The sequence below is a fragment of the Stegodyphus dumicola genome, chromosome 1 (genome assembly GCF_044657685.1).
Source record: "Stegodyphus dumicola isolate Sdum_Otavi_A_Nest chromosome 1, ASM4465768v1".
Classification (NCBI taxonomy): domain Eukaryota; kingdom Metazoa; phylum Arthropoda; class Arachnida; order Araneae; family Eresidae; genus Stegodyphus; species Stegodyphus dumicola.
Window position 1 is genome coordinate 296,130,015 of NC_140768.1, and position 23,902 is coordinate 296,153,916.

Consider the following 23,902-nt stretch of genomic DNA (forward strand, 5'->3'; position numbering starts at 1 on the left):
AAAGTGCATTTACAGTTTTTAATACATTTACCGTATTAATTAACGACTGTTTGCTTGTATTTAAAAAACATATATTTTTTTATGCTTTGACAAATGAAACATCTATGCACGACGGGGCGTTAAAAATGTGTCTTTTGCTTCTCACAGGGAAATATACTGCTGTTACATCTCTCAATTTATAAAAAGCAGACTTATTCAGCTCTCCCAGAATCTGCAAATTATATTTTGTCATGTAGGACTGTATAAGCTATGTAAAAACCGTACATTTCCTTCGAAGTACAAAAATAACAAGCATATCATATGCAAAAATTTGGCTATTCCTTTCCTTAGATGGAATCATTTGCAAATCAAGCGTATTAATGATAGAGTTGCTTAAGCCATGAAACACTGGTAGTATGCAGCGAATTGAGGTATTAAATCCCACTAAGATTACAACAAGTAACAATTTCGTTATCATATTAATTAGGAAAATGTTCCGGTAATTTGAGAAAAACATTCATTACGATAATCTTAGTCGAACTATTTTTTCAGGTTTATGACGTTTTCCAGCTGAGGGTGAAAATTATACATGTATGTCGAAGGTGAAGCACATACCATAACAACTGCTTTTTTTCTCTTCCCAGTCAGTGAATAAATGCTGTAATTGCTTTTCTCATCAAGAGTGGGGAGAGGTTGGGATTGCTGGAATTTGCAGTTTCGCCAATAATGCCAAAAAAAAGGAATGTCTTTTTGCTGGTCATCGAATGATTGACAGGATTTAGCAATTTTTTAAACAAAAAGCTGGACGCAACGTAATCTATCATTTCACACATTTTTTTCCTTCCGTTCTCTTTGTTCAACAGTATTCATATTTCCCAGAGTAATTATTACACTATTAGTTTTGGAAATGGTAGAACAATATTCTACAGTGGACACATACACTTTCTTACTATATCCAGTGTTCTCAACTTAGGTTGACCTGTAATATAGCTCAGACCAGTTAGGGGAAAGAGAAAACATTAAAAAAGAAAAGGAAGAAAGAAGGAGAATGTGTATAAAAAATTGCCTTTTTTGGCTCGTACAGTTCATTCAGTTCATTTATCCCCATCATGTTTTTGTTGTTTGGTCATGCCTCAAAATATCCAAATGCAAAGATAAAATGATGAATGGTAATGGTTTTCACATCAGTTAAGTCATGTGGCTAATGTATGAGCATCAGTTTCTGTTCTGCGCTTCTGGTTTTGATAGATTTATCGGTGTAAACAAACTGGAAATCACAGCTCTTTAAGTTAAAGGGATACCGGCATGTTTGTTTATTTCATTAGGAATTTTGTTTTTTTGTTGTCTTCATTTTTATTCTTTGCGTTTTTAGTTGTTAGAATGTGGAGAAATGCATCCAGCTCAATGTTTTCTTTTCTTTTCTTTTTTTTTTTAGGACAATGTGGGTGTAATGTTACCGAACTTCCATTGTGGAAAAACTTATACCAGTTGCCTTTTTTAAATTTTATTTTAAAAATTAACATAGACATTTTTGGTTAGTTAAAAAGTAACTTTAAAGCATTATTACAGAAGGGGAAAGATATCAGGTCTCCCGATGCATGATGTATCTTACTTGCTCAGCAAAAAAAGCCGCCATTGTCCTGTGTGTCGATTCTCATTTTGAATTATTCCATATACAACAGAATTATTAAATTGGAATTTAATTATCTACTGATAATTATTACTTAATTTTCTTTTACATACCATATTTGTAATTTTGTTTTCATGTGTATAGTATTTGTTTTCATGCTTATAGTTATAAATAATTTTATTATTTTGCATGTTTCATTTATTCTATTAACCACTTGTGCTACAACAAAACTTCACAGTTGCGGTGCCGTGCACTACAATATAACAAGCGGTAAAGTGTCTCATTTATGCCGCTCCGTGTCTGCGATTCAGAGCAGTAACTTGAGAAATAAACAATCTCGTTGTTAGGCGATGTGTGCACCACATTATTTTCATTTTTACGATAAATGCCTATCGACGTGGTGTTCACGTCGCTCACGGTTTGAGACAAAAGCATCTCGAGGTGCGTGGCACGTCTTTTAAGCGCAAGTGGTTAATGTGATACTCTTTATATCAATATATTTTAATAATTAGTATATTATGTAACTTCAAAAATTGAGGTCATTATATTAAAATGCTGGTTTTATATGAATTTTTTGTAAAAGTAGGCTTAATTGCTGTAAATGCATGGAGTGGTGGTGGTATTCCATTTCAAGGTGTTTGGTCCCATGGTTGTGCTTTGTTCTCCGCGTGTTAACAAGCATGGCATAAGTATATCTAACAAAATCTCAAACACAAATTCTTATGGAGCCCACCACCAGTCAAGCAGTACAATTGCTGAATGCTGGTAGCTGGCCTGGGTTTCAGTTCCCAAATGGACATTTTCATGTGTAACATGGATGTGAGACAACTTCCCTACCCCACCATGAAAGTATCCAATTCATATGGGTCATCCAAAAAGTTTATAAATGAATATTAATAAGTAAATAATTCATTAGTATAAAAAGAAACTCATAAATTTTTAGACCTATTTGATACTTTATAAAAGCATACACAGTTCATAAATTTGAGATTTAGAGAAGTTCAAATTCATTGCATACGTTAGAAGTCATAAAAAAAGCTTCAAAATGTAACAGAATAATTACCAAATATGGGCTAAAATTTGAGGTGGTAATCCTGACATAAGGAATAAATTTTTTGCTTGTTCTCCTGGAAACGGAAGAAAAACAGAGCATAAATGATTACTGTAATTAACACTGTAATGCAAAGAAAACATTACATTATAGCACAGAAGAGCAAGTTTTAATATTTTAAAATTTCACCTGTAATATATCCATTCACTGGTTTTAATTGGTAGAACTTTTCATCATATTTCATTTTAGCTTCTGGGCGTATTTTCCACAAATCTGCAGATGCAGGATGCATGGTTTGTTTTTTTGATTTGATGACACAAAACTTTAAGGAAATAGACTTATTTCCAATCAGAAAGAAGAGATATTGTCAACTGAAAAGAAAATGTTAGAAAATTTAGAAGTATATCCTTATTAATTAACAGACACTGAAATAAATAAATGCATATATCCTTTAATTTTTATTTAAAATAGTTTTCAATTTTATAGATATGATAAAGTATTTAAATATTTTAAACTGCTACATATAGGTTAACTGAGACTGCTAAATATAATTAATAAATAAATTAAGATAAATACATCTTAATATTTTATGCTACCTCCCCTTTATTACTAAACAAAAAATATACTTTAAAAATATATATCAGGGTTCGTACACATTTCCTTACATGAAAATTAAGGACTTTTAAGGACCATCAAAGAAAAAATTAAGGACCTATTAGAATTCAATTTAATACTTAACATAAAACAATTTTGAAAATTAAACTAACTCCCTACAAGTTATGAAGTAGATAACATTAAATTAAGAACATAATTTCTTGAAAAACATGTATAAGTATATTTTACACTAATAACAGCCACAGATATTTTAGAGATTTACATGATTATTATTTAACTTATTTGATATTTATTTAAACACAGTCAACTACTATTATAATTGCAATGTAAGAATATTTTGCAGATTAAAATAACAGATTTGTAAACATACAATTTATTTCTTTGGTTTTTTGAAAGATACTAGAATAATAAACTATACAATAAAAGATACAAAACATTTATGCTTTTTTTAAATCTGAAATTTTTTCAGATATTTTAACATCTAATTTACTTATGTCTATTTCCTTTTCTTTAACTATTCTTCTAAGTTCATTTGCTTTGATAAACAAATCAATGTTCTTGCTGGTCTCGACTTCATCTAAAAGCATCTATCGAAGCTGCTGCTGATCTCATTTCTTTATTAATTTCGATATTAAGAATGCCTCCAGAAAATTTTATGTAATCAAATATTGTGCGTTGAAAAATGTATGATGAGTCACTTAAATTTTCAATTTCAATTGCTTTATTTACAGAGCAGCCCCTTTCCACAGAGGTCTGTCCATGTGACAAGATAAGAATCATTTTCACTATTTTCCATACTTTTGAATAGTGAAAATCATGAAAATAAGAAGTGAGAAATGTGTCAAGAGAAAGATTTTGAGGATCAAAAGTAGAAAATTCATGTAAAGTTGTCTTAACTACTTTGTCTAGAATTTCTCCAAATTGTAGAATTTCATCACAATTATCTTGCAAAACACGTTTATTCCACGTTAATACCGTTAGAACTATTTTCATTTTGTTCTGGGCTTTTAGCCATCAATTGTGGGTCTATACAAGATGCATTTCGAATAAGAGAATAATTTATTGGACATTTAGCCATTAAGTGCTGTACCATTGTTAAGACACATTATTGACCTTATTGTTTCAATGCAAAACTTGCAGCTTGTGAAATGTCCTTCTTGCGGCATTTATCATTCATTAACTGCTCAGCAATGAATCCCAAATAAACTTTACTTTTATCATTATAACAATTTGGATCATTAAAATTAAATTTATAAAGATTTCCTGCTTTAGTTATTTTTGAATATTCTAGTTTCAAAATTTTAAAGTGCTAAAAGCAATCATTTACTAGTTTTAAGATATCTTCAGCAAAAAAAGGGAATAAGTGGTTTATCGCTTTGATAATATTCAAGGAAAGGCAATAATATTTTCGACAGAGAAAGAAAAAATTAAATTTTAAAAGAAATGTTTTATCTTTAGTTGCCTCCAAAATATTTGAGAAGGATTTAAATAATTTTTTTAAACTGCCCCATTTCAACTTTTTTAATGTATAGTAGCAAGTCATCCCATATTTCAATGGTTCTTTCAACTGCTGGGACATTTTGCAACCATCGGTAAAAGCAGAACTTCACAGCAGAAAATTTTAATTAAAACATTATTTCTTTATCTATCGATGGAGCAAAGATAAAATTTCTGCAATAATTGGTTTTATTGTTAAACAAAAATGTATGAATTTTTCTTACGCATTATATTTTAACAACTAAAACATGTACTATATCGATACAAAATTGCGACACCACAAAATATTCTAGGCAAGCATTCCTGCAGAGATTCCGTTACATCGCTAAAATTGCCATACGAATGCTATATTGGAAATATCATAAACACATTTTCTCTGTGTAGCAACCATTCCGCTTATTGGTCATTTTCTTTTAATTTATTAATCTTCCGTTTCTTTTATTTTTTCCTCATCATTTCAACACTGACTTTTTATTCAGGATTTAGCTTTTATTTTAATTTCTAGTTATAAATAGGTGAAATTAGCTTAATAACAAAAGATAATTTCAATCATTATCACAATGAAATTTTATATCGACCAACTATTTGGATAACTGATGCGATATTAAAATTCAATAACATTCTTCTGAAAGCAGTATTCCTTTTATAAAAATACTTGGTAAAATTCTAGTTTACGGTGCAGCCTTGGCGCAGTTTTGAAAATTATCGCCAACACCAAAATGACCCGTTTAACTACTCATCGTATATGTCCTGTTTACTGCTCATCATAAAGTCGCCAAAAGTAGCCAAATCCCTTATGCAACGATACCTTGTGCATAGGATTAAACCAAATTCCTAATTGTCTATTGAAGCTTCAAAACGCATTTCTGAACTTCACTTTTTTCGGCTAGCATTACCGAATTTGCCCTTGGCGACCTAAAATCAAAATGGAGCCAACAGATTTCCTGCGAAATCGATAACAGATCCTCTGCAGAAATAAACTCATAATCCCGATATCCCATACATATATGTGCAAAAGAGAATAAACTCCGTAGAAGGTGATCAAAAATTAATTTATGGCTTAATTCAAAATAAAACAAACAAACACAGAAATTAAGAAATTGACAAACACAGAAATTAAATTAGCAAAACCGTGTAAAAACAAATTGAAATGATAAAACAAAACTTAGCTTTCATGTGAATTTTCAGTGCCGACTCTCCCATTCTAAGAATTTCAATTTGTTTCAAAGACCACATTTAGCTTTATAAGGATTGCCATCCATCAATATCCAGTCTTTGTAGTCAGTTTGATGAAGCCACAGTTTATTGAAAATGCACTTTCCAGGCATCTCGTTCCTATTGGCGTCAGAGGGTTTGTGGCTTTCCAGGTTGGGATTGTTCTAATTTTAGCATATATTTTCAGAATACCCCCCCTTTTTTTTCCTCGAGCACCTTCATCATCACTTTCACCTCTTAAAGAACTTCCAGCTTCATGCTTTCATCACAATCTGCCTAAATTTATGGATAACACCTGTTTCGAAAGATTGGGTAAATAGCCAATCAGACACCCGATACTTTCGTCCTAGGGTAGCTAATTGTTTTTTTATCGTTTGCAATGCAAATCCGCCAACAGATTGATTAAGAGCCATCTAATTTTAATTCCTTATTCATGGCGTTGGTGTATTTAATTATGGCAAAGCACACGAGGGCTATCTGCCTATAAAGAGGGATGCCTTCGTGGAATTCCTTATTCATGAGAAATTGCAATTCACACTTAGAATGGCAATCATTAGAAATGATAAGAAATGTCAACTGAGCAAAATTAAGGACCATTTATTCATTTTGACCAAAATTAAGGACTTTTAAGGACCAAAAATCATTTTTGAAAAATTTAAGGACTTTTAAGGATCGTACGAACCCTGTATATATATATATATACTTATGAAGGCCTTAATAGAAATTGAAAAAAAAAAATAAATAAAGAGCATCTCTTTTAAAACTTTTGGGATTAAACCAGTAATGTGGCATTTGAGAGGATTACATAAATAACAGTAATATAGTTTGAAATTTGTTAATCAGTCTCTCATTGTATGTCATGCCACCTAATCTGACATATGTGATCAAAATTGAGAAGGTTCCATCATTCTTTGAGAAATTATTCATGAAAAAGGATAGGGATTAGCTTCTTTGAAATATCATATTTGTGTTTGTAAATAATCTTGATAATTAGCCTCCGATATGACACATTTCAGTTCATACTGAGCGAAAATTACCGACACTTTTCAATTACATGTGCACCATGAAAAACATAACATATTTCATATCAATTGAGATTATCATATCCTGCTCCTTTCAAATCCTCTGTTTTGTATTCTATCCAGAAATCAAAAAAACATTTCCTACCATCGGTGACATTTTTTTCAATTGCACCAAGTAAAGTTTTAGATAAACGATGAAAAACAGGAACACTGTGCAAAAAAAAAAAAAAAAGGGGGGGGACAGTTCTATATCTCCCGTTCTACTGGGCCGATTGCTGAAATTCAACTTGCGCTTTTCATGCCCCGAAAGCGCGACTTAGGATATGTATTAGAGTTATGTATAGCATTGTTCTAATATACGTATTTTGACACAAAAGCGGACTTTTTCTGAAATAACATATCAATTTTCTTCCATATTTCGATTCTACAACTCAAATTACGCCAAACTACCAAGTTTTGTAAAAATCGCACAAGTAGTTTTTAGAAAATTAGCTCTCAAAATTTTAGCTCCTCGATATTAATCGAGTTTGGAATATATTTATTAATCTCTCTTTTTTTATTAAACTTATTTGATTCTCCTTTCACATTTTGAAATTCAGGTTAATTCCATTTTTTTAAAGATTTATTTTTAAAATTTGTATTTTTAAATAATTTTTATAAATTTTTCAAAAACATTTTTGAAGAATAATCTTTAAAAAATTTTACCATCAAGTTGATACCATCAAGTAAGTAGATGTATTCTAAGCATACCTGCAAAAAATTATAGTTTCCTATTCAAAATTTCCGAAGATATACGTGAATTTATATATTGGTGTATTTTGAAATTTGGCATATTTGTTGAAAGCAATAAAACATCAAATGTGGCTTAGACACTTTGCTAAAATTATTTGAAAGTTAGAACAATGTGACTTTTTTTTGCTCATACACAATGTAAAAAGATAGGAACGAGGTGCCTTTTTTCGCTGCTCCGGGAAAATGGAAGGGAAAGGAAAATTGGTTGCCATATATTAACGAAGTTTGCCAATTGAGCCAATTTTTGAATTTGCGCCAAGATCAATTTTTGAATTTCTCCGTAAATTTCACACCAAATTTTACAAAATTTAACATCCAGGCATAATTTGAACCATAGAATCGAAATATGGAAAAAATTGGTATGCTATTTCAGAAAAAAGTTTGATTTTGTGTCAAAATACCTATGTTAAAAACAATGCTATATATAAATCTAACATATATCCTAAGTCGCACTTTCAAGACATGAAAAACCCACTATGAAGGACGAATACATCCAACATTACTCTTTTTTCTCATGAACTTCTACTATTTTGTCCTTTCCATCAATTTTAATTTCAGGTCTATATAACATGGCATAAGCACAAATGTCCCACCTGTAATTGTTTCAGTCAATGACTGTATGTGGTTCATTTAACCATAGTTTATTTTTAATTGCATGATACAAAACTCTGTCAGTTCATGGCACCAAGAGTAACAAAATTTTACAGCTGTAAGGAAATTTAGATGCAATCCTTTAAACCAAGTGTGAGATATGACACCTATTTTTTCACATCCAGATCTAAGGTTTATAATGCCATTTGGTGTACTGTAATTGGTGAAACACATGATCATTGTTCCAGGTGAAATATTCCGTTGAAATACATCCCACAAAGTTTTGTTTCTTCTGTCCTCAACCACTTCAAAAAAAAAAAAAAAAAAAAAAAAAAAATCTGCTTTTTTGTTCTATACCCTCAAACACCCAGTTTGCCATCGGCAGCCATTTTTACGATGCAAAAGCACAAAATACAATATACAACGTACTTCCTAACTGACGTCCAACGCAGAAATAAGCCCTTACAAATATTTTCTCATCAGTCAAGTTCACTGCAATCACCCAACCAATCAAGTCATAATAGGATTTCCATAACATTTGAATTTGGTGATAAATGAAATAACAACTTGGCGATAATTCAAGTGGCACACTAAAATATAGACTAACTTTCAAACTTTATATATAAGGATATGCAATTTTCACATTTACAAAATAAATATGATAGCCAAGCCAATGAATGCATAATTTAGATAACATGCAAAATATCGTTTAAGAGCTTTTTATGAATGAAAACCTGTGAAAAGTAGGTGTTTAAAGATAGTTTGGTTAATTCACGTGATGTTTGTCACCCAGTGATTCACAACATTTTTTTCTCTCTTACACATACATGTGCCTATCAAATGTGCCAAATCATTCGTCCTGCACCAATCTCTCACTTAGCCAGTTCAGGTATACCACAAACTGTGCAATAAACATGCTTTTCTTTTCTTTTTTTTTAATAGGTAATTGAATTTAATGACTGTAAATTTTTGTCCAGATGGATAATCATAAAAAGGAAATTACTGATGGAATAAATGGGTTTTTATTTAAATGACACATATATCATTACATATAAACATTCGGTTCTTTAAGAATGCCAGGAAAAGAATATTCTAATGAAATGTATGACTAATGCAAGTCATTTACAGAAGAAAAATGTATTAATCTCATACTTATAAAACATTAAGCAGAAGACTACAAATGTTGGCAGTTTCTATGCACAAAAGAGAGTAAAGGGAAAAAGAATTACTTGAGGATACAGTAAAAATGCATTATACTCTGTCAAACAGTTAACACTCCTGCTGCATAAATCAGTTTGTCTAGCAGTGCATTACGGTCAAAAGTCGTTAATCCGGACTCGTCAGGACTTCGGCGATTCCGGATTATCGATTTTTCAGGATTATAGATCATCAGTTTAAATTTCGTAAGATGGCATGCAGAAATTCTAAAATTAAAAATATGAAACCGTAATTTATGAAATAAAGAACAATTATGATCTAAAGGGTATCAAAATTTGCAAAAAGAAAAAGCTTAATATTTATTTGTTTACTTTATTAAACATTTCTTTCAATGTAAGTTGTTTAAGTTTTGCTTCGTTTCATGTGATAATACTTTCTCTTTAATTCTATTAAACAGACATAATTTCTTGTTCAGTTACAAAGTTCCGCTGTTCAAGTCCTATAATTGCTGTGTCGAGAACACTGACTAATTTGTCAATCGAAATTTTTTCGTTTTCAATAACCTCCGTTACTTTCTTCGCTATCGGAAGCGAATTATAATGACGAGGATCTTGTTTTAAATCATATCAAAGATGGAGCACATCGAGATGAAATACTAATTTGGTAAGGAATTATAAGCCAAATAAAATAAAAACATCTGCCCTGAAGATAAGGATAGTGCTGAGAGATCAACCTCCAATTCATTACGCGCCCGCTACGGCGTTCCCCCTGCCGAGCAGCGTGAAATTGATAAACAGATTTCGGATTTCAAAACATACTTTCGTTTTAGATCCTTTACATATTAACAAATATATATCGGAAATTCTATTTGATATAATCGAAAGTTTAAGCTTACTTTTATAAAATTGCTCTTACAGTCTGCAAAAAATAATAAGCTGGATCCAATTCGAAATTTAAGGAACAACGCAATCATCAACATTAACTGAAATAGATAATTAGATAATTTTAGCTTATACGTCCATTATACATAAAACGCGCACGCGAAAACGTATTCTGCACTTGTGCACACTCATATGCGCAGTCGTAAAAGGTCTTATGTGCATGCGTAAACGCCTATGCGCATGTGTCAACGCGGCGCATGCGCAGAAAGTTTTTAGTTTTGAGGTCCGGATTATAGATCATTCCGAATTATGGGTGTCCGAATTAACGACTTTTGACTGTATTACTTATTTACTCATGTATTTCCATGAATTTTTTGGTACTATTCCGCTAGAGCGGCGTCAATTAAAAATGAAGAAAAAATGTGAAGAAAACTACGCTACAACATGAAGCCAAACACTGTGGCTCGAGAATTTAATGTTTTAAATATCGAGACTCAAGATTTCTAGTTTCGTTTGAAATATTATCACATTATCTGTTGTTGTCAGATTTTACTTGAATTTTTTTCAGTACGATGGACTACACAATTTTGCAATTACCTAATGATGAAAAGCCTGCCATAGGATTCCTTCAGGACAACACTGCTAGTTTTTGGTTTGGATGCCATTTTGTTTTCACGAAGTAAAGGGCATGTTTTTTTTTTTTTTTTTTTTTTTTTTTACTCAACAATTTTTCCCCCAACAATCTGCTAGCCAAACTATGCTTATGCTAGAACTTTTATGGAACAAAAGTGATTAATCATGACAAAGATTAGGTGCAGAATTGCAAACTGCTTACCGCGTTTTTAAGAATTGCACATACACGGTATCCATGTACACGTTGACCTATTTTCACTTAATAAAACATCCCAGAATTGCACAAAAATGGCATTGCACACACTCTTGACTTTATCCATGTACACTGCTAAAGTCCTAGCTAGTAACCTTTATCGCCTTACCAAAATGTTACCAAACTACCTGTTACCATATTCCAAAAATTAGCCAAATTTTTTTTTTTTTTTTACAGAACTAATTTTTCTAATCTCTTGAACTCTATTATTATTTCATAATTTTATACTTGGCAACAATTGATGGCAAAAAAAAGGAAAAAAAGAAAAGTGTGCATTTTTATTTGATGCCGCTCTAACAGAATAGAACCCCTTTTTTTAACTAATTCTATCATACAAAATTCAAGAGGGAAAAATTCTGTGAATAATTTAATTTTTGAGAATATTATTAAAGCATACCAAATGAAAGGTATTCATAAATAAACTATCAGTAACTAGCACAACATTATTTTTTTAAAAGATTTGGTTTGGTTAGTGTAATTATGGCAAAGAATCAAGAGCTATCTGCCTAACCCCTTCGCACCGACTGTCATGTCTACGCGCCAGCAACGAACACACTCACTTCCCGGCCGACACGCAGGCGTGCCAGAGCATTTTCCCGTTCAGCCCCAACTGTCACGTTTTTGTGCCAGTGTCCTGAAACGCTTTAAAAACTATAATTTCTGCCACAAGATGGCCCTGTATGTCCATATGGTTTCAGATACGTGTACATTAGACCTTCTACTCGAAATGAGAGAAGCATGACTCATATACACGTGTTTTTGATTATATAAGCAAAAGGGGAAATAAATGTTTCCGAATGGCGTGATTTATGACGTCTCTTTAAATTCGCACGTGGTAGTTGTTTTTTGTAAGTAGATAAGTTTTATTTTCGCTAAAGCGTTGTGTATTTCGGTTTAAATTAGATCTTGTTAGACGTGAATTATTTCTGTTTTTAATAGAAACAGACCGAATAAATATTTTTTAATAGAAAATTTGTTAGACATGAATTCTTTCTGTTTTTAACGTTGCAATCACACCAAGATCAGCAGAATCATTAAATCTGCTCAGATTAACTGAAAGACATTTTCCAAAACTTTCCTCAGAAGAGACTGATAAGAAAATGAGACGATGATGCTTCGTTTGTTCACATTCCTGAAAAAATCCTCCAAAACGGCAAATGAGTTATTACAAGTGCAAGGAATGTAACGTAGGACTAACGTAAGACTATGTTTCCCTGTTTTCAAATTTTTCATACGAAAAGAGAATTTTAAGTAATATATTTAGTTTTCAGATGTATAATGTTTAAAGTCATAAAATGGTGTGTAATGAAAATAAAATGTGTAAAATATGCATTTAAACAAGAAATAAGGTAATTAAAGTATATAGTATAAAAATATCTATAAAGCACAAGCCATTTAAATACTCTATAGAGCATTATTAAACAATGCATTGATACTTTGGAAATTTCATGGATTTAGGCTTAATAGCAAAAAAACCCTCGGTCCTGGACAGACGCTCACGTAAGACACTGCCGGCCTCCGCGATAAGCGCGTGTATGCGCTACCCGGTGCGAAGGGGCTAAGGAAAGGAATGCCTTCATGCAGGACTTTCATAGGAAAACTGGCTTGTATACACGTTACACATGGGGAAAACCATGAAAATGTCTGTGCTGCCAACCTGTTCACGGGATTCAGCATGTTCAGCGACTTTACCACTTGGATGCTTATTTATTTGAAAGACACCTGCATTCCAGTAAGTTTAGCTAGTAATATTAACATTACCAGTATTTAATATGATATTTTTATTTCTACCTCCTGAATCTTGAATCTTGCCTGCTCTTATAATACAGTACAAAGTCCGAAATCCGGACGTCCATTATCCGGAATGATCTAATATCCAGACTTCAAAACCACAATTTTTTTTTTTTTTTTTTTAATTAATGCTTTACCAATGCGCATTTGATTTTTCCTTCCATAATAAAACATGTGGAGATTTTCACTTAAAACTTCCGATTCTTGATTTCACTTAGGCACTAAATAAAATACCTCGCTATGAAAAACAATCATGTATGCATAAATTTGTGAGATTAATAATTTGGCTCCGTAGCTAAGTATCTACTTAGCATACATCTCAAACCGAAACATTTACCTATTTTATATCCCTGATGCCGACCTGGCGAGTAATTTTTTTTTATATTTTGCTTTCATCACCGCACGTTTTTCAATACATGACAGCTTCAGTAATAATTCATGCTGCGATGTCTAAACTTTTCTTATATTAGTAATTGAATAACAAGAGTATGGCAACCTTTTACGCTAACATTACGCTTGCCGATGATTATAGATTTTTAAATGCTCTAAGAAATGTTGACAAGGAAAAATTCAACAAAAATTTCTTTTCATATGCTAAAAATTGTTTGTTAGTGAAACTCATAGGTATAAAGATTACATTTAGTGCTATTTTAATTAAGAAAAACTGATATGTTATTCACCAAAAATTCAGAAGCGGCGACAGAATATGTTTGCACTGGAAGTCAGAATTTAGGGAAGACTAAACTTTTAGAATTTGGGGAAGCACCGAGCGGGAAAATTAAGGAATGAGAAGTTTTTATGATTTATGGAAAGCATGGAATCCAAAGTTTAGGCATGGTGAAAATTTAGAACTTAGGAAAGTAGTTTATAGCAGAATTTAGGACCCGTAGAGACTGCACCAGGCGGTATCGAGCGCAGGCCCTAGATAAAGCCTTAAGTATATGTGGGAGCTTATTCATTCAGGACTTTGATTAGTTTGAAGCATATGCAAAAAATAAACGTAAATATAGTAAATAACTAAACTAATACAATTCAGGCTTAATTCAGTATGCAATAAGAGGAAGACAAAATTTAGCGAAACAACTTGGCTTTCATCGACAAACTTGCGATACTCAGACAATGCATAACAGACGCTATTAAGCTAGGCTAAAAATATCTTTACTGATTCTAAGGCATTTCAATTAATGTAGTAGACTGTGCTGCTCCCTGATCTTCTGATTTTGATCCAGCTTATTATTTTTTGAAGACTGTTATTATTACGATAATTTTATAAAAACTAAGCTTGAACTTTCAATTATGTCGAAAAGAGTTTCCAATTCTGGAGTAAAGCAAAACCATGTTTTGATCTCCATTAAACAAAAAGTGGAACTGCTGCAAAAAAATGGATAAAGGCATACCTTCTCAAAATTATGCGAGGAGTATGGCGTTCTAATTAAGTTTTAAAAATTTGTTGTTCATGCAGAGTCAGATTTAGACTTCATAAGGCCCTAAGCTATTTCAGATATGGGGCCCTTTATAAATCTGTTATAATGTATTTTAATACTATTTATATTATATTATTAAGTAAATCTGGCTCTGTGTTCACATGCTAATTATACAAATTGTCTACTATTGTATCTCTTTTTAAATGCAAAAATAAATAAATAAGTAAAATATCCCAGAAAAGTATCTCTTTTTTCATATTGCTTCTAAATTTTATTTAAAATAAAATATTTCAATAAAAGAGCTTAAATACCATTAGTGAGAGCCAAAAACGCTTTCAAATCTTTCAATTTTATATATTTTTAAAGTCATTCCAGTACCTATACAGTACACTAATAATCTAGTAAATTTATGAAATATAAACATTAGAATATGCAATACAAATATTACGAAAATAAGTCAGTGTTTTAATTTTTAAAGAATCCTATAAAAATTACACACAGACAATTTTTTATTTTGCATTACTGACAAATTAAGTACAGGATATTATGAACCGTAAATAAGATAATAACGTATTGAAGACTACAACAAGTTATTCTATAAAATGAATCTGTCGTTTAATCTTATAACATTAGTATAGCAAATGCAATCTTAGAGAGGAGGAACCTTACCGACATCTCACAAGGATTTCGCCCCAGCATACTAATAAAAATTGATTTCTCATATTTATAAAATTTATTATTTTTTATAAACTATTAAAATGAATCCAGAAATCTTTTAAGTTTACTAATTACTTCATTTAAACCAAGAACATTTCCGCACATTTTAAAATAAAATTTAATCTATTTTTCCTTCACGGTTAAGCGGATGAGTTTTAACTGCTACAAATGTTCTCTCGTGCAAGTATATTTTTAATACTTTAAATATTAACAAAATAAATGTGTTAATAGTTTTAAATTAAGATTCTTTTCTTTTGACATCGTTTAGTTTCCTGTATTAAATTAAAGAAAATTTTGATAGCATGGTATTTATTTTGCTTTATTTTATGGCAACATTCTTTATGTTTGTTTACACATATTACTGTATGGACAAATTTGAAATACTTGAGCAACTTTAGAAAAAAAAAAAAAAGCACATTTTTAATATTAATATAACTTATTATATAAATATTTTATCGTAAATTTTTATTAAAGATTCTTACAAGGTAAGACATATTTTAACACTTATAAAGTTAGCTACTCATGTTATGAATCTTATATTTTTGTTCATTTGAGTTATTTTTGCGCCTAAGGGAAGTGATTTATTTCTCCGGTTATTGCAAGTGCCATAAGATGCGAATTTATAGTTTTTTTAAGCGTGAAGCTTTATATCATAGTTTTACGGAATATTTTTCTCGGGAAAGATGAATTGTAAATAATATAATCATTAAAAATTATGTCTTGAAATAAAATTTTTAGTGCAGTAGCACGTTTAGGGAAATGCAAGTGCGGTTCTGCGCGGTGTCAGAATTTTCTGTAATAATAAGTAGTGAATCAGCGGTTACATAATTTTAATATGTTACAAATATCGGCTTAATCCTAGTATACGGTGCACATGAGAGTTGGCGAAATTTGGGTTTAAGAGACTAATAAGCGCGCCAATTGTGGTAACCAAGCCGATTTTGAATGCTCTGGAGGAGAGTGCATTTGGGAGCATTTTCGCGCATGCTCATTAAATATATTAAATTGAGAACTTTTGATTGGTGTAGTTGGAAGAGAATTATTTCAAACCATTGTTTGAAGTTCCGTTAATCTTCTGTCTTCGGCTGAACTGAATGAGAAAGGATAACATATGTTCAGGTAAAATTATCTTTTATTTTTTGTATTTTTTAAAATAACAGTAGTGGTTCCGCCGAGTTTGTGATTGGTTAATATTTTTTAATTAACCGATTTTTGGTCAGATACTGAATATGATTTTAGTTTGATATCGTCTTTTATTCTACAGTTCGAGTTGCTAACGTATTTTGTTCTACAGTTGGATAACGTTACTTTTCGATTATGCTGTGCAGTGCTATGAATTGCGAATATTTAAACACGAAATTTTTTTGGAAGTTAGAACTGGAAGGAAAGCTTGCTGTAATTCAATGGGCAGTAGATGCCGGATTGGTGCCGAATTTTAAAAATCGCGCCATGGCTGCACCGTATACTAGGATTTGGTAGGAACATGGAGTGCTGTTAAGCGTGGGATGAAGGGGATGAAAAAGGTAAGCGAAGAGTTTAACTTTTATTTGGTGGAATATATGTGGCGGTGCCTGAAAAATAATAAATCGTCATCCGAAAAAATGAAAGATTTTATATTTGCAATAAAAGCAATATTGACGCAATAAAAGCAATATATCCGCCACCCGAGTTTGAGGGCTATGGCATTTGAGTTATGATATAGACATATGTGACACTGAGCCATGGTATTTAATTTATTATATTTGATATGTGAATGTTTTGTATTTCTTGCGATGCATGTTGAAAATTATATTTTTATTTGTTATAAAGGTCTGTTAAAAATTATGCTTGCTTTGTTCAATGCTTGCTTTTTTTCTTGTGTCTCACTGTATGCTTAGGATTTATTATCTTATGATTATCATTTTGTTTACTTTTTTTGCCAACTCAAACTTGTGGTGACGCTTTACTTTGAGGTTACCAAAAATTTGGCGACAAACGTAAACACATCATTTTGGTGTTGGCGACAATTTTAAAAATCGCACCAAGGCCGCACCGTATACTAGGATTTTACCCAAATATCTGCTCATATTATCTGAACAAGCGTTATCTCCTTCCAGTAAATATAGGTTAGGCATACTTTTCATCAACCGTTTGACTGCTAAGCAATTCTTGCAAGAACGCACGAAAACTGCGGGACATATTTTGAACTGATGTCAAATAAAAAGCTCTCATTTAGACAAATATCAATCAATTTTATTAATTCTTTTCATATTATAAAGCAACAAAGACACACTGAAACTCGAAGCGCAGAAGTGCTGCATAGTGGTTTTCGAGACAAATGAACGTAGCGCTTTTGTGCCGCGTAGCAGTCAAACGGTTAAACAAAATAAGCTTCTCAGGGTTTAAATATATTTACAGGTGCCCCTTGGCAATTTCTGTCGGTACATTGACACCGAGTTTGTGCAGTTCTTTGACTTTTTAGCAGTACACAAAGGAAATATCCATTTACCTTATTTAGAAATTTCTGTGTCTTCAGTCAAACAAAATTCCTTAACAGCATCCAAAAACTTCCTAAAATTATCTGAACTGGAATCTGTATACTGGCATCGCCACATTAATTCACAAAAATAAAGAGTCCTCTAATAAGAGTTCAAATATCGTCCAACGTTCGACCATATGCATTTCCTTCGTACAAACAGGACACATATAATGTAAACCTTCATTTACACACCAGTCAATTAATACTTTTTTCACTTTCATTCCAAATCGTACATAAACTTCAAATTAATCTTACCACATTCAGCCATTTTACCGTACTTTCTAAGCAGCATCCAACACGCAAGGAAGCCCTTAATTTTTTCCCATCATTCAAACTCACTGCAAACACGCAACCAGTTACATCATACTAGGGTTTCCATAACATTCAACTACTGTAAATGAAGCAACAGCGATAATCCAAGGGGCACCCTTTAATATACCTTAACCGCTTCTCAGTCTTCAAAAACTTCTTGACCATTTCCCTGGTTTGCATTGAAACAATTTAGATCGAACGGCGAACGCATCTACAATCTAGTCAAACAATTAAAAATATGACTCAATAAAATTCTGTTATTTTTTTCTTCCTTTTATTAAATAATTTACAGGGTTTTCATCCACAGAGAACCCATTGGCGCTTCGGGAAAGAACTCGTTGGCGCCATTGCATTTTTACTCGCCAAGCTCGTGGCTCATCTTCGATGAGCCGAGCTGTAAACAGGGTTGCCACGCTACCTGGAAAACCTGGAGAACCGGGAAAAGTCAGGGAATTCGAAAATTGACCAAAATATTCAGGGAAAAGTCAGGGAATTTAAGTATTTTTGTCAAAATCTGGAAAAGTCAGGGAAGTTCATACAACGATCCAGCCAAAAAAAGCGATTTTTGCGCCGACGTCGGAAGAGGTAACTTTTTTGGCAAATTATGTATCACGTGAGTGTCATTCGGGTAGCTGGCATAGAGCCAATTTTCGCAGCTCCAATTTGATTGTCTTTTAGAAAGGCAAAGCAACTTTTGGTTTCCAATATTCTCGAGAATCGCATGTGCAGTGCATGAACTAAAGAAAGTACCTGTTCTCGTATAAAACAAAATGGGTTTAATCCTAGTATACGGTACCATGGAGGTTAGAATCAAAGAATATGTATTGTAAAGAAGGAAAACCTCTCTGCAACAGACGTGGCTGTGGCTCCGTTCCATCATAGAGGGAAAACAGCTGTGCATGTCTGATATATCTGTTGCCAAAGCTCGAAACCGGTGTCGAAGTTCGAAGGTCACGTTATCAAGAGTTCATAAAATGAATATCGTTTAAAATTTCTTTAACGTTTCTTCTTGGATTTTTCGCAATAATTTAAAAACGGATTTTCGTAGTTTTCCTTTTGTCAAAAAGCGTTTCTTCTTAACACGTGTTTCTCAATTTCCTGTACACATCGCGGAGAGGGAAATTCTGGCTGCCAGGTTCCGTCGCCAAATCCCTTGGCAAATTTTCCCTCCGCGTTCTAGCGGCGTAATAGCATTTTACTTATATGGAACCTTTTCTTCTTTACATAGACTTTCTTTGGTTAGAATAATAATGGGATTTGGCGACATCTTGATGCGCAGTAAACGGGTCATTTTGGTCTTGGCGACAATTTTCAAAATCGTGCCAAAGCCTTACCGTATACTAGAATTTTACCGCAAAATCTTTTTAAACCTTTTTTTTTTTCTTTTTAATAAATACCTTGCCATTTTTCAGTAAAATAAAAAAATAGTAATCAGTCATCTAGGCTAGCCATGTAATATAACTATATTCGCTAAAATATCGTTGATTATTCTAATTCAATTTTTAAGTAATTATTTTTTTGTTATTCATATAATTTAATGTCGCTTCTTCCCTCTAAATTTATTTATTATTAGTAAATAATATTTCCAAATTTCAGGAAATTTTCTCTGGCATAATCCTGAAATTAATTATAGCAGTATGATGACATACCAAATTTAATACAAATTTAATGCACATATTTTTTCCTTATGTATGCTGCGAAATAAATATAAAATACCTCAATTTATTAAAATAGATTTCTTTCTTTCGTTTAGCTGCAGAATGTCTGCAAAAAAAGCCTTATTTTATTCCAGATTGGGAAGATTCTAATTTCAATCTTCAGTGGAGAAAACAACAACTATTATAATTATATTTGTGTTTTCAAGTGTTAAGTTGCCTTTTAAGAACATACCTCACGCAAATTAAATTTACCTAAAATCTAACCTAACTATTTAGCATTGCATTGTGATTTATAAGGACTGGATTAGCCTTGTGTTGAACTGGTGATGACCATGAGTAATAATTAAATAAAACATACATTTGTTATCCAATATATATATCTTAAATTTTATTAAGTTTCTTAAGTGGAAAACTAAACAAAATTATCAAACAAAGTATACCAAGAATAATTAAGAATAAATGTCCTCTGGGATTTATTAAATAATTAAGTGAATTTGCTACACAATACAAGTAATACCATAATTAATTTACCTCTTAGTACAGCCAACGTACATTACGCGGATAGACTGGAATTTTCTTGAAACACACCTGGAAAACCTGGAAAAGTCAGGGAATTTCATTCTCCTGTTTGAGTGGCAACCCTGTGTAAACATGATATTTTATAAACGTGATTTTTAGTGCATGTAAATTCAAGTTAGCAGACAAAAAATATATTAAGCATATGGTAGTAAAAATTCACAGATAATAAGCATGTAGGTGTAAAACTAACTGGTTAAACATGATATACGAAAATAAATTTGTATTAAATTCAAGTTAGCACAGAAAACAATATATTAAACATAAGGGGAAGTAAAAATTCATTTAAAAAATAAAAATTAATATTCTTATACTTACGTTTACATTATACTTATATGTATTTTCTCTAATTCTTATAGAATACTAATATTTCAATTACAAGTGTCCTTTTTTCATTTTCAAGTACTTTGCTTGTTGATTGGTGTATTTCGATAAGAGCCATGCCCATGTAATAAATTAATGAATGCATGACCTTTAGTACATCCATTTTACAAAAACATTTTTCAGTAATTTTTTTTTTTTTTTCAAGTTTACTTACTTACAGCTTAAAGCATTTTACGTTGAAACAAATACCTGTCTTTTTCATAATATATTTCACAATACAAATAACCTTCAACAATAATCAAATTTTCTTCAGTAGCATTGTTAATAAAACTAGAACTTTATACATTTTATTATTTTTCAAGATTAATTTGAACTGTATTCGTTGCCAGCAGTGGTTTGCTAATTTTGATGACCACGGGGATGCATCAAACTATTCTGTCATCTTAGATAATCAATAATATTTTTTATTTAAATTTAATCAGCTATTTATGTCACACCTGCCATCTTTTGAAAGGTTATTGTTAGAAAAGCATTAACAATATAGTAGCTTGTTAAAATTTTATGCCATAAAAATTAATTTATTTTCTAATTTTAGATAAATTTTAGTAGTAAAAACCAATTTTAGTAGTAATTTTAGTAGTACCAGTAATAAAAATAAAAGCATTACTTAATTATTTAAAATGCACATGAACATTTTTGCTACCTTCGAAAACAAATTATTTTAGGGGTTGGAAACCTTATGGTTCTGCGTGCTTACAGCCGTTAGTAATTAAGAACACAACGTGATCAGCCGTGTTGCAAATTAGCATTCACCCCTCCCGCCATATTTTCTTCCTTTGATCTCGAAATGACGAGCCGAAAACCTGCACCTATCGACGAAAACTTCTTTAATTGTACGAAAATATTTCTATCTATTCGTTGTTAAAAAATTCATAAAAAAATAACGTGGAAAATCAGAAAAAAAAAATAAGAAAAGAATAATATAAATCTCCAAATGCGAACAACGACAGTGATAATTCAACAAAACACAAGAGGAATGGCTGCAAGCTTCGAGCAAGCGAATAGGATGAATCCAATATGTTACCAGGTTTGAATTATTATCGCCAAAGTTGGTGATATTTACATTTACCGTGTTCCAATTTACATTTTTATATAACATATGGATATTTTATTTTAATTGATGTAACTACAAGAAGCATGTATGTCTTTTTCATTGATATATTTATTAAGATAATCTTACTGTTTTTGTATATGATCAGGCCTGTGCCAAGGGCACCAGATCAAGAACGCGATGGGCAATCATTAAAACAAACAGTCCGTCTTGCTGCCTGTCTGAACAGGAAAATTCTTGTCTTATTTGAACATGTTTTTGGCTTGTCTTATTGATACTCAAGACATCAAAAAAAGAACCTATGAACTTTTAGCCCTTTTTAAATAACTATAACTTAAACTCAAATTCCTATGGGCTCTTCATAAACACATGTGAGCTGATAAATTCTCTACTCCACAGCTATTACAAAACTTTCAAATTAGAATTAATTAATTTTTATGTATATAAATCAAAATTATTCTCATAACTTTATTTAATGTATATATTTATATATAAATTCAAATTTAATATATTGTATAGATTATAAAATCAGGGACCATATGGTACTGTTTTGTTCGTTCCGTTGGTTGTGGTGGAGCTATATAGTCAGATATTGATGGTTTTCTGAGACGAAACACCCTCGTCGGTGGAGTTGGCTAAGTCAACGAGACTTTAAACTGCTTGAGGTATCCAGTGGGCATCTTGTAATACTTCTTTGGTGATATGAAGCAACTCCAATGATGGAACACAGCAATAACTTTTATTTAACACTCAAAAATGGCGACATACAAACAAGAAGAGAAAACATATTCTAACATTTAAAAATAAATTACATTCTTCGTGCGAGAGTCGCACATGGCACTCGAGTCTGGTTTCAAATATTGCCATTCACAAATACCTTAATGTTCATCTATTTAAAATGCACGAAAGATTAATAACGATATTAAAGCTGTTGCAACCTCTCCCCCCCCCAACGGAGAGACTTTTTCCGAAGGGAAAAGTTCTGTAAAATTCGAAAGTTTATGAGCTTGGCATTCTGAATTATTTTAAGAAGAGGTAATTTCTCCCATAAGTTCCAAACTTTAAACCAAAATTTTAAGTTTTCAACAAGTACTTTTACATCACATTTAAATAGAAAAAAATGGAGAATGATCTAGTCTTCCTTTTTTACCTTGACGGCGCCTAGATCTCTTCCATGGTGGACCAGTTCCTCGGCTATAATTCACAGCAAAGCCTCTCCTCAGTTCATGTGTGCCTTTCGGATAATATTCAATTGTCATTTGCTTTCGACAATTGTTTTCTTCGTCTATTAGTAGCGGCTTTGATATTAAATCAAAAGCCGAAAGATGATGATAACGCTGCAATGCAAAATGATTCTCAATATTAATTTCTTTATCGTTTTTCAAATTTTCGTGAAAATCTTCCACGTTTAATTCCGGTGATTTAACTTCTTCAAAGATATCTCTGGATGCTTTATTTTCTTCTTTCATCGGTTCCAAGATCTTCTCTTCAGCTATTTTTCTTTTCCTTTGAACTCTAGTAGAGACGGCATTAACCTGGTGAGGATGATTATCAGGTTCCTTTCTTTGTTTATTCAACAGTGCAAAAGTTCGATTGCCTAATAAATACCTTCCTTTGTCGAGTTCATTTCTAATAATGGCAGCCTTAGTTATTACTCGCCCAAAATCACAATTTAGTTCGATCTCAGCCAATGGTAAACAGGTTGGATTCAAATCTAATGGCTGTTGCACCCACACATTTTCACCTGTCAGCATTTCCGGCGTGATGTATTTGCAACAAACTATATCAATACTAGCACCTGAATCCCTTAATATAGGAATGTTATGACCATTTACGTAACCCATACTAGTATAAGGTAATAGAAATTTATCCTCTAGTTTTGCACTAATTCTGTTAAGATTAGCAGGAGATTCAGTACTATTCTTAAGTTTTGGACATTGGGGTCTTAAATGTTGATAGGACCCACACTGATAGCATTGTGGCGTTTTTCGTTTTTCATATTTATCATCCGGACGTGGACTTCTAGGTCTATGAAACCAGCTTTGCGAATTAAATCCTGATGACAATTTTTTTTTCAGTTTTATTTTTATTATCTGAACTCAATTTACCTTGAGTTAGTGCATTGTATCTTTCTTTCTGCTGATCCACTACAAA

The 23,902-nt window shown here is 31.9% G+C and overlaps 2 protein-coding genes across 9 annotated transcripts in view; one reads left to right on the top strand and one right to left on the bottom strand.

Annotated features, from left to right (window-relative positions):
• Window positions 1-15,382, bottom strand: part of Dap160 (dynamin associated protein 160) — a 178,486-nt gene extending 163,104 nt beyond the window's left edge. Inside the window, exons 1-3 of one of the 3 annotated variants that reach the window (XM_085808735.1) lie at window positions 15,202-15,382; window positions 2,850-3,031; window positions 2,673-2,736 (exon numbers count right to left, since the gene is read on the bottom strand). In XM_085808735.1, the coding sequence (XP_085664861.1) occupies window positions 2,673-2,736; window positions 2,850-2,952 (167 nt within the window). In that variant the 5' untranslated portion in view covers window positions 2,953-3,031; window positions 15,202-15,382. Of the gene's footprint in view, window positions 1-2,672; window positions 2,743-2,849; window positions 3,032-15,201 lie in introns of those variants that run through there. The other 2 variants (XM_085808736.1, XM_085808737.1) reach the window with 2 other exon arrangements.
• A 215-nt stretch (window positions 15,383-15,597) lies between these two features.
• Window positions 15,598-23,902, top strand: part of Usp16-45 (ubiquitin specific protease 16/45) — a 108,904-nt gene continuing 100,599 nt past the window's right edge. For all 6 annotated transcript variants that reach the window (XM_085808738.1, XM_085808741.1, XM_085808745.1 and 3 more), the window contains exon 1: window positions 15,598-15,734. The gene's annotated coding sequence lies outside the window, so the exon portion shown is untranslated. The remainder of the gene's footprint in view (window positions 15,735-23,902) is intronic.